The sequence below is a fragment of the Lactuca virosa genome, chromosome 7 (genome assembly GCF_052849685.1).
Source record: "Lactuca virosa cultivar CGN04683 chromosome 7, Lactuca_virosa_CGN04683_v6, whole genome shotgun sequence".
Taxonomy (NCBI): Eukaryota; Viridiplantae; Streptophyta; class Magnoliopsida; order Asterales; family Asteraceae; genus Lactuca; species Lactuca virosa.
The window spans coordinates 9,749,748-9,762,250 of record NC_136432.1 but is presented as its reverse complement, the minus strand read 5'-3'; the positions used below and the strand labels follow the sequence as shown (position 1 = coordinate 9,762,250).

The following is a 12,503-nucleotide window of genomic DNA, read 5'->3' as shown; positions in this document are numbered from 1 at the left end:
CATCGTCAATACAGAAACATAAGCATAAACAGAACTTACATTCATTATCACTAGTGATCTACATCTCTTTTAAATCTCTCAGTGTAAAGTAGCTTCGTATCGACACCTGTGATACAAATAAGCTTGAGTGGGTCAGGTTGGGAAACCTGGTGAGTACATAGGGTTTTCAACCCACAATAATATAATTATTATGTTTAAACATCCAATAATCAACCCAATTACCCATCCCCATTATCTTCCTTACTCTTAAGGGTCTACCCTAAGAGTCATCTATCCTGCATTCGTTCATTTCGAAGTCCCTTACTTCCAGGGTTTATAAGACAGGCACTAATTCCATAGCTACCAATGCACTAAATCCATAGTTGCTAAAGTTCATTCATCAGGTACTAAATCCATAGCTACCAGTGTAGGTACTAAGTCCATAGCTACCAACGTTTATCTAACAAGCACTAAGTTCATAGCTACCAGGTACTAAGTCCATAGCTACCAACACCTAACAGGTACTAAGTCCATAGCCACCCGTGTTTACCTAATAGGTACTAAGTCCATAGCTACCAGTGTTTGTCCAATAGGCACTAAGTCTATAGCTGCCAATGTTTACTCACATCATCTTTTATCTCTCATTATTCATCTACCCATGTCATACCCAACATATTTGTAGATATAAAATACATATACAGTTTAAATCATTTTAAAACATGTATAAAAAATCATTCTTCCAGCATAGACAACAAGTATTCAGATAGTATGCACACATAGCACGTAATTTATATAAAATACTTCATATCTATGTGTAAGATGAAAGTAACTATGCACTCACTTGATAAGATGATGACTCGGTACTCGGACAGCACTTCGTTACTGTTAAAACAATTTCCCTCGGACAAAACCTAGTATCATTACCACTAGAGTTTTGTCTAGCGTTAACCGCGACTAATTAATAGTCTAGCTATTATTATTATTATATAAGGGTTAAGAAACACTATTATATAACTCATAATAATAGCCCAAATACTCATTATAAGTTTCTAATAACGTTACTATATTAAAACATAAGCTATACTAAAGATAGGGTAGGCATAGCTCACTTACAGCGGGTTTTTCTCGAAAACCGGGCTTCGCTGGAGCAGCGTTCCTGAGCCGAAAGGCTCTTTTCTCTGGACTCCGGGAGCCTCGGGGCTTCCTTCGGGTGCTATGGAGGTTCCCTAGGCTTTTTGGGGGGTTTTGGGGGGGGGGGGGGGTAGAGAGAGAGTTTAGAGAGAGAAAGTGAAGTTGGGAAGGTGTGAAGAATGAGGGAGCCCGACACCTCTATTTATAGGCTGAAAAACAGATCTACTCGTCGAGTAGGTCCTCCTACTCGTCGAGTCCATGCCAGGTGTCACCCTCTGGTGGCTTGCCTTGGGGAGAAAGTCTTGGCCCTTATTCAGCCACGTCACCTGATTTCGCACAGCACCCTGCCGACTTCTAAACCCCGTAACTTTCGCATACGAGTTCCGTTTTCGACATTCTTTATATCCACGCGTAGGTAAAAACAAGATCTACAACTTTCATTTAGACTCCGTCGGCTAGTTCTCGACTGATATTAAATTTAACAGTAGGAGGAGTTTAGACTGTTAAATGACCGCGAAGAATTCGTAACTCCTTCATTCGGACTCCGTTTTCGTCTGTCATTTTACCGTTGAGTTCCTATTAATGAGATCTTCAACTCTCATTTAAGTTGCGTAATCCAAAAACTGCTCGAACTAAAATTCGAGTTTCGGGTTGTGCACTACTATGCTAAATCTTAGAAAAATCATAACTTCCTCATACGAAGTCAGATTTGGGCGTTCTTTTTGTGGACGCTCTCGGTTTATCGTTTTCTACGACTTTCGTTTAGATCTCTAATGCTAAAACTTGCTCTATCGTAAATTCACTATTTACGCTTCCCGGTACCGTGCCGGTTTTGCCGTAAAACTTCGACGCGTCATAACTTCTTCGTTATAACTCGGATTTCGGTGTTCTTTATATGTACGAAAACCTTGAGACATATTCTACAACTTGGCTAAGATTATTTATTCTAAATAATCTTTTGTCGAAAAGTCGTTTTCGACCCCTATTATCTCTAAATTGACTAGCCCGGATCTACGGACGTTACACTCAATCACATACCACACTTTCACATTGACTCAAAATACAAATGAAAAACTTGTGTTGAATCAAAATTAACACGACAATCTTTCAAGTACATTCAAAGGACAACCGAACCACTTGGATTAATTCACACCGATGTGTATGACATGAAATCAATTCCATCTAAAGGTGAAAATAAGTACTTTATCACTTTTATTGATGATTGCACTAAATTATGATATGTCTATATACTTAAAAGTAAAGATGAGGCTATAGAGAAGTTTAAAGTGTATAAAAGTGAAGTTGAGAATCAACTTAATAAGAAAATTAAGGTACTAAGAAGTGACCGTGAAGGTGAATATGTATCACCGTTTGAGGAATTTTGTGCAACTCATGGTATCATACATGAGCTTACTGCACCTTATTCACCACAACAAAATGGCATGGCAGAAAGGAAAAATCGGACCTTAAAGGAAATGATGAATGTCATGTTGTTTAGTTCTGGGCTGCCACCCTCAATGTGCGGGGAAGCTATACTTTCAGTTAACTACCTTTTAAATAAGGTCCCACAAAAGAAATCGGATAAAACACCATACGAGCTATGGTCAGGTATAAATCCATCCTACAAATACCTTCGAGTGTGGGGGTGCCTTGAAAATGTCGTGGTACCTACACCCAAGGTGGTTAAGGTAGGACCAAGACTGTTGATTGCATATTTTTTGGATATGCACAAAACAGTAGTGCTTATCGATTTCTTGTGCATGACTCAAAAATTCCTGAAATTCACAAAGGTACAATAATGGAGTCAAGAAATGCATCGTTCTTTGAGAATATGTTTCCATGTCTTCATAAGGTTGAGACAAATGCTTCAAAGTTAATTGAGCACAATGAATCCTCTTATCAAGACGAAAGAGAGGAAGAATCAGAGCTCCGTAGAAGTAAAAGGGCACGAGTGGAGAAGTCATTTGGAGATGATTTCTACACTTACGTGGTTGAAAGAGAGCCTCAAATTTTCAAAGAGGCAGTCACCTGCTCTGAAGGACCTCAATGGAAAGAGGAAATTAAAAGCAAAATGGATTCCATCTTGCAAAACCATGCATGGGAGCTAGTGGATTTACCTCAAGGTTGCAAACCACTAGGCTATAAATGGATTTTCAAGAAGAAAATGAAAGTGGATGGAACCATTGACAAGTACAAGGCAAGACTAGTAATAAAAGGCTATAGACAAAAAAGTGGCCTTGATTACTTTGATACGTACTCTCCTGTCACACGTATTACATCCATTACATTGGTACTTGCAATCGCTTCTATAAGAAATCTTGAAGTACATAAAATGGATGTTAAAACAACTTTTCTAAACGGGGATTTAGAAGAAGAAATCTACATGGAACAACCAGAAGGGTGTGTTGCCCAGGACAAGAATCAAAGGTTTGCAAACTATTGAAGTCATTATATGGGTTGAAACAAGCCCCAAAACAATGGCATCAAAAGTTTGACCATGTGATGTTGGAAAATGGATACAAGATTAATGAATGTGACAAGTGTGTTTATGTTAAAAACACAAGTGAGGGTTATGTTATCTTGTGCCTTTATATTGATGATATGCTTATTGTTAGTAGCAACGATAAATTGGTTAAATGAACAAAGGACATGCTAAAGGCAAGATTCGACATGAAAGATATGGGTTTGGCAGACGTCATCCTTGGTATGAAGATCACAAGGACTGCAAATAGACTTACTTTAAATCAAACCCATTATGTGGATAAAATTCTTGAGAAGTTCAACTCTGGTGATACTACTTTAGCTAGGACACCATTTGATACAAGTCGTCATCTAAGTAAAATTAGAGGTGAAGGAGTTGCACAAGTCGAATATGCAAGAACTATTGGTAGTCTGATGTACCTTATGAGTTGTACCAGACCTGACTTAGCTTTTGCAATAAGCAGACTAAGTAGATATACCAGTAATCCGAGTGATGAACATTGGAAGAGTATTAAAAGATTATTGCAATACTTAAGGTACACTCATAATTATGGGTTGCACTATACAAGATATCTCGAGGTGATAGAAGGGTATAGTGATGCAAATTTGATATCTGACATTAAAGACTCCAAGTCAACCAGCGGGTTTTTGTTCACACTTGGAGGTGGAGCTATATCATGGAAATCTTCAAAACAAACAGTTATAGATAGATCCACCATGGAATCTGAATTTATAGCACTTGATAAAAGTAGATGGCTACGACAATTTTTGGAAGATATACCAGGATGGCCTAAACCAGTTTCTGCAATCTCAATCCATTGCGATAGTTAATCGGCAATTGGACGTGCGCAAAGTCCTATGTATAATGGTAAGTCTCGACACATCCGTCGAAGACACAACTCCATTCGATAACTACTCTCAACTGGAGTTATCTCAATTGACTACATAAGGTCCAAGGATAACATTGCGGATCCGCTAACCAAAGGGTTAAATTAGGAGTTAGTTGCAAAATCGTCAAAAGGAATGAGATTAAATCCCATGAACGAATAAGTTATTGCGAAGGAAAACCCAACCTAGTTCATTGGAGATCCCAAGATATTGGTTCAATGGGACAACCTACTTGCATATACATATGTGGATCACTGTGGGGGTCAACTTCAACCCATTCCTATAAATAATAGTGATGCAGGTTAAGCTTATAGTAGTTGGTGATAAGATGGAAATCATCAAGCTTTAGCTTTTAATGATTCTGATATAATCACCTATGTGAGACAGAAGTGGGGTTGCTTCAAAGGGAATTGAATGGGCAAGTTCCTAAGAGCTCTTACAGAACCAGGCAAGTGTCCATGACCAAAACGGACACATCAATGAGAACCTAACTAGGTCAGGGAGAATCATGTGAGACATGTATTGATTATTTAAACAAATGGCCGAATAGTTCAAGGACATCGAGTCTATTGGTCCGCTAGTAAAATAAATATGTATCTTAAGGGAAGGTTCAAAGGGTCAAACCTATATATCCTGTGCATGATTCAACTGCTGGATTTTACCTAAAGCCGCTTGCAGTTGCGGATGCTGAAGCAATTTTCATTCATGTGGGGGATTGTTGGAAAATTAGTTTTATTAATTTCCAAAAATGGATTTTCTCCATTTCTTAGCACAAATTTTGGACTCTAAATATAATCAAAACGAGTTATTGATTATATATTCGTGTTCTCCTCCGTGATATCTTCGTTTTGGTATATCACACGTCCAAAATGGATTAAAAGTGAATGAGAACTTACTTGTCAAAGTAGGGCAATTGGAAGAGAAAATAAAGGAGTTAAGTGGGTTTTAAAACTCGTCCCACATTGGTGGGAGAATGAAAAGGAAATTGGTTTATAACTACAAAGACCAGCTACATTTGTAAGACTTATTAGAACCAATGCTCACTCTTGCGCGCGCACGTAGGGGGGGGTGCAAATGCGAGCCAAATTGGCTTCGGGCCACTGAACTTGTGTGCGGGCACGAATGCACCACCGGTCGACCAGAAAAGTTTAAGGACCTTTTTTTCCTTTTGATTAACAGTTACAAAAACGAATTACGAGCAATTAATCATCGGTTTTGATTTCTTGATTAATTTTCTTATTTAATTGTGACAGTTCGTTTTAATTACATCAGTTACACTGGGTAGTATATATACAACGCCTATGTGACTGATTCAATACACCGGATGAAACGAAATCACTCTCTTCCTCTCTTACGCTTCTACCTTTTTTGCATTTTTTTCATTTTGGTTAACAGTTACAAAAACAAATTAAGAGCAATTAATCATAGATTTCGGTTTTGATTTCTTGATTAATTTTCTTATTTAATTATGACAGTTACGATTTCGTTTTAATTACATCAGTTACATTGGTTAGTATATATACAACGCCCATGTGACTGATTCAATACATCAGATGAAACGAAATCACTCTTTTCCTCTCTTACTCTTTTGCTTCATCTTTTCTCTCGTGCTGCAACCAAGGTATAATCCGGGCCAAGTGACGGTTCGGGCAATCTAGAAGAATTGCTTTCTACTGTTGTATCCTGGGAAACAAACACCCATATATGGTGAATTTGTTTTAAGGAAACTGTGTTAAACATATGTCTCAGTCAAGAATTTTATGGTTTTGTTCATTCGTACAATTTATGGGTTATATTTTCCTAACAATATATTGTGAATACTGAAACATTTTAGATGACAAGAATTTCGTATATACCCTTATTAAACGATTAAATATCGTATTTGTCCGACTTAAACTTTAAATATCATATTTGTCCTTATATTAAGCTTTAAAATATCAAATTTGTCCAATTCTATTTTTTTAATAGTTTTTATTATTTAATAATTTTTTTCTATAGTTTTAAATCATTATAATTGTAAAAAACACTGTATGGACAATAATGTCCTTACCATCTAAATGACTTGGAAATGAAATAACACCATCGTAACATGTGACCTTCTTCCTTTCCCTCTTGCATCTTTCTTCTTGCAAACAACTATTCATAGTAGGTAATTGTAATTCCTCCATATTTCTATTTCGGCGGCAGTAACTCTAACTGTCCTAAGGTCCTCTCTCCATCCCATTTCATGCTTTTGATAATATTTTACTAAGCTAATAAGCAACAGGTAATTATGTTTACTATTTTTTTTTTTTGCGTTTGATCATAAACGAATGACGGGAGCTCATAAAACTTAGTGTAAAAGATTCTTGCGATTTAGAATGGAAGGGTGTTATGGACCATTTAGTTATTTTTTTTAGTTTTAATGGTTTAAAATTATAAAAAATGATTATTAAATAATAAAAATTATTAAAAAATTGATTGGGGCAAATTTGATATTTTAAAACATTAAAAATGACAAATATGATATTTAGAGTTTAGGTTTGATATATTAAGTTTTTTGCTAAAAATAAAAATGGATAATGATCATGGTGTTTTTTTTTAATATGAGTATTTTTTAGAAAAAAAAATGAATAAAACCAGCAATAGAGGTTATAATGGATGCGAAAAAAATATATCCAAACGATGAATTTTTTACAAAAAATAAAGTTAAATAGTTATTATGACAAGTGTTTTTTATGTTATCAGTTAATAATTATATGAAAATTTATTTGCTTTAAATTGTTTGAAATAAAATAATGATGTACTCCTATAATATACTGATAGTTTTAAAATATAACTTGAGGAAACAATTGTAAAGCACCAGTGGTCTAGTGGTAGAATAGTACCCTGCCACGGTACAGACCCGGGTTCGATTCCCGGCTGGTGCATATGAAGCAATGATGACAAGCCGCTTCTGATGGATGGTCCCATCAGTTTAACATGAATCTCATGTAAAGAGGCCCTTCTGAGTTTCATTTTTTTTTTTTTTTTTTATAATTTTATCAGCCTTTTTCTTTTCGATCCAACAAAAATCAAACCCAAAATTTTGATGTTGTTCCTTTTGCGTCCTATTGTTTAACAGAAGCAATGCTGTATAGTAAAATTTTATTCAAGAGGAACATACCATAATCGTGATAATCGTAATACAATTTACAAATATAATACATTTACAAATATAATATCATGTACATACCATAATCGTGATAATTGCTACTTACAGTTAAATTGTGAATACTTTTCTTTAGACTCATTCACTTGGAAATTATACAACTAATAACATAAACGTTCTTTTTGGAGTTGGACCCATTTTCAAATTTGAATCCCAAATGTTTCAAATATTTATTTAATTTTTCTTCCGATTTCTCTCTTATATTTTTTCCTACTTCAAAGTTCAAATCCTTGGATTGATTTTTTCTAATTCAGAACTTTATAAAGGTGATTCACGTCTTTGTCGATTTTACTTGTCGATATTAAAGACATTTTATTTTATAAAATAAAGTTTTTTTTTAATGTTTAAGATAACCGTTTACTTAATTATATATGTTCAATCCACTTTACGGTTGGTTTTTATCATATTTATGGTTGTTACTGTAATCAAATATACACACAAGATTTATACCAGGCATATGATCGGCTAATAAACATAGCCCAAATAGTCAATAATTGCGCCAACACAACACACTAGCAAATTAGCAAACAAGATAACTTAAAATAACACCCACTAAAAACATAAAGAAAATTTAAACTAGAAATGAAGAATCTTTATTGTAAATTGCAATCAAACGCTGTACTTTCTTCATCGAAATCCCAGAGTTTCTCCATATAGTAGACTACAACCAATATGCAAAAGCCACACTCAAGAACCTACACATAACAATGCATAGAGTACAACTCATAATGCACGTTGTACAAAGTACAAACACCATGGATGAACTAAACTACACCTTACAAGTTACAACATGCACATGTATGTCACTTTACATCTCCAAGTAAAATATGCCAAAATGGGAAGATTTTGTTGTATTAAAAATTTACACTAAATATGTATTTTATCACATACCAAAGAGATGGCTTTTAAGGATGAAGAAAAAGGTTTATTATATTTTTTATACTTCATCACTGCCACTTTGGTTAGTGTTTTTCAGTATGTTGAATTTGCAAAGAGGACAGGTGGCATTAATGTACAGCCATTTATCGATGCACGGGGCATGAAAATGGTGACAACACGGGAGCTCACGGAGTTCGGTTCCATCATCATACGAACAAAGGCAAATGCAACATTCCTGTTAAAACAAAACAAAAAAAGTTATAAATACCATACATAAAAAATTTTAAAAAAAAAGGATGGTGAACTGGACAGGCTTTGTAGGGCTATTTATGTCTTTTCACAGATAGTTTATCAGATTTGGGAAAGAAACTTACAGCATCTTCCTCAGATAAAGCGCGTTCAACGGGGGAATCGGTGTCACATTCTATCATGATTCCACCGTAACCTTTTTGAATCTCCCCATTTTGTTTCTCGAAATCATCGATTCTTTTGAATTTGTATTTAGGGAGTCGTTCAATGTCATCCTTGGTTGCACCCTCCTATTTCAAAATTCAAATAAATAAAATTACTTAGGGAAATATGAAATTTGTTTATTGTGTATTTATCACTTAGATTCATGGTAAGCTTCAATAACATACTTTTAAAGATACTATTATAAGTAGTTTTGCACTACTTTTAAGCCTGTTCACAAAAACACAAACTGTGTTTATGTTTTTTGTGCTTAAATTCATACTACATTTCAATAACATAACTATAATAAAGATATTGAAATTAATTTTGCACTATTTTATTAAGTTTGTTCATTGTGTGCAAACAATTCTACAAAAACATGAATGATTTGTTGTCACTTTACCATTCCAGTTTCTGTCCTTCTATCACAAATGAATATGCTTTTCAGTTATTTTTCGTGCTTAAATTCATAGTTAACTTCAATAACAATTAACATAGATTTAAAGATATTATGATTAGCTTCGCACAATTGTAAGTTAGTTTATTCTGTGAAAACAGTGCTACAAGTTTGTGACATATCACAAAGGAATATGTTTATCAGTTTTTGGTGCTTAAATTCATGGTAAATTTCAACAACATAATAAAGTTTACTATGTAGTATGTTTATCAGTTGTTTTTTTGTGCTTAAATTTATATTACACTTATAAAACATAGTTCTAAAGATATTAGTTTTGCACTTTTGCACTAACTTAAATTTGTTTATTGTGTGAAAGGAGTTCTACAATAACATGAATGACTTGCTACCAGTCGAACTTGTGACCTTTTATCATAAAGAAGAAAACTTATCACTTTTTTTGGTGCTTAACCTTTGAGTAAACTTCTTTAAAAATATTAAAACTAGTCTTGTACTATTTAAAGTTTGTTTGCTTAGTCAGAATGCGTGAAAACAGTGTTATAACAATTAACAACATGAAAAACTTGTCAATCGAGTTTGTGACTTATCACAAAGGAGTATGCTCATCGGTTCTTTTTGGGTTTAAATTCATAGTACATGTAATATAACATAATTTTATAGATACTGAAATTAGTTTTGCACTATTTCAAGTTTCTTTATTGTGTGAAAACAATGCCACAACAACATGAAAAGACTTGTTTCCAATTGAGTTTGTGAACTTCTATCAGAAAAAAGTATGGTTATCAGTTTTTTTGGTGCTTAAATTCATAGTAAACTTTATTAATATAACTCTAATGATATAACACTTATTCTTGTACTATTTTAAGTATGTTTATTGTGTGAAAACAGAAACAGCGCTACAACAAGAAATTACCTGATCAGCCACTGCATACAAGATGGCAATAATACAAGGTAGACAGCAGCAAACAGCAATTCCAACAACACATGCCACAGCAACGCAGATGACCACAAAAAACACATCAAATGCCAAGAATGTAATACACAACCTGAAAAAGAAGCCATGTATAAATCATCATGAAGAAAAAAAAAAACATTAATTTTCACATTGAACTTTATTTGGATGAAAAAGGATTAGGAAAAGGCAAACCAGTATAATTGAGGTGCATTCAGAGTAAGATGTTGACCACCGGAAGACACCCAATAGAATCCAACAATCCACCAAATGAACGAAAACATTGTATTAGCAGACTCCAAATGCTTTGCCACACTGCCACAGGTAAATACTTGAAGTGTTATGCTAGAAGTAACTCATAGAAAACTGGTGTTTGTGTTTCTTAAACACAATAGGAAAACTTGGTTGAAGATTGTACCTGGTATCATCATCATTCTGCAAACTATTTGATGGAAAATCTGCATTCTCCCCTTCATCGCTCCCTGAGCTCGAAGAGTTGGAACTCGAATTTGGAATTCGATTTCCGTTATTAACTTCCGATCTCAAATTGCCACCATAATCCGATGAACGTTGCTGGTATCTGTGCTTGTACTCAACACACACACAAATCATATGAAGCAAACACTGGCACGCGTATCCAACAATCCAAAGCCTCAAAGGCCTCTTTGGATTCTCCTTTCGGCTCATAATCAGTACAGAAATCGAAACAACAATAAACGCAAGGTTCCAAATTAGGTCTAGGATCACAATCGGGCGTGAGTAAGCCCAATCGGTCTGCCGTTCTTCGATTTGCTCAGCCGCCGATTCCCTCACACGCATCGACGGCTCACGGAGCATCCGTCGGCTACTTGCGCGGCGGAGGAATCTCGCGGCGCCACGGAGGGAGGGAGTGCCTCTGACGAATTGGCGGCTGCGGAAGATGCCGTCGGAAGTTGGGCTGAGCAACGGCGTCGAATCGATGGTGGTGGAGGTGTCTTCGGAGGAAGATGACGGAGATTGAGATGGCATCGTGGTCGACATGGTGAAATTGACAGAAAGGGTTATCGATTGGATCGATGGATCGAGTAACGGAGATTGTAGAAAAACCCCAGTTGTAGTTAGAAAGTTATCGATGAGGACAGTTGGTTGATGAAACGGACGGCCATGGATTGGGTTGTTGGGTGAAATGGGGCACGGCGGTTGATTGGAGAGTTGGAAGAATACCTCTCAATGTGTCATGGATTGGAGGTGCATCACAGTTTCGATATTCCAATAATCACTAAAAATTATTACAAGGAAATTGGTTTGTTAATCCTAAAAACTTATATATAGAAAATAAAATTGGTTTTTAATGACTTTAAGATAATAAATTTCGTCTACTGTATGTAGTCGGTTGCTTTTTTTTTTTTAATGGGATGATTAATTTATAAAGTAAGATAGTTTAAAGTTTTGTTTATATTTAATTTTTTTTTTTTTTTGTCTATATATTACCATTGAATTTGTTTAGACAGCTCATTTTACATTTTTATGATTGGTTTATATTTAATCTTTTAAGTTTTTTTTTATTATTATTCACATTACATCCTTATATACTTATTTAGATTTTTCACATTACATCCTTATGAATTCATCTTTTATGTTACCATTGAACAATATTTCTACTAAGTCCGTACGAAAGGAGTTTTAGTTTGAACGGTCCTATTAAATCTTTCATCTTTATTAAATTGTTATAACTCTTTCGTTTGAAGTTAGAATACCATGACTTTTTGTCAACACGTAGCTTGATGTGTGTACTTCATTTTAGACCATATAAACACTTTATTTTGTTAGGTATTGATTTAGTTATAGAACCTGTAACATATGGTATCAAACCTAAATTTATGTTGTTTCAACATTGAGTTTGCTGATTGTACTTCATTTTAGACTATATAAACACTTTATTTCTTTATAAATTAGGTTAGTTTTTGTTGGTTGATGTGGTATATTCTAATTATTTGGGTTCAAAGCAATAACTAGTTGTACAAACTCCATAAGAACATGTACCAGTTCCAATCGAGTATTTGACCGAAAACTGGACCGGCATCGACGTAGTTAACTAGTCCAATTATCGATTCTCATTATTGGTGTAAAACGGTCCAGTTCCAAATCGAGTTCAGATC

At 34.8% G+C, this 12,503-nt stretch overlaps 1 protein-coding gene, 1 non-coding gene and 1 pseudogene across 2 annotated transcripts; 2 read left to right on the top strand and 1 right to left on the bottom strand.

Annotated features, from left to right (window-relative positions):
- The first annotated feature begins 3,759 nt into the window (after window positions 1-3,759).
- On the top strand, window positions 3,760-4,422 carry LOC145126389 (secreted RxLR effector protein 161 pseudogene; annotated as a pseudogene).
- A 2,895-nt stretch (window positions 4,423-7,317) lies between these two features.
- TRNAG-GCC (transfer RNA glycine (anticodon GCC)) lies at window positions 7,318-7,388 on the top strand. The gene has a single exon. It is a non-coding gene; the product is annotated as a tRNA-Gly (tRNA).
- Window positions 7,389-8,239: 851 nt separating this feature from the next.
- Window positions 8,240-11,648, bottom strand: LOC145124626 (E3 ubiquitin-protein ligase At1g63170-like). The gene is made up of 5 exons (XM_079060034.1): window positions 10,784-11,648; window positions 10,561-10,680; window positions 10,327-10,459; window positions 8,923-9,087; window positions 8,240-8,783 (listed from the first exon to the last, which is right to left on the bottom strand). Exons 1-5 carry the CDS (start codon window positions 11,383-11,385, stop codon window positions 8,607-8,609), a joined length of 1,197 nt encoding a protein of 398 aa, XP_078916160.1. The 5' UTR covers window positions 11,386-11,648; the 3' UTR covers window positions 8,240-8,606.
- Window positions 11,649-12,503: the final 855 nt, after the last annotated feature.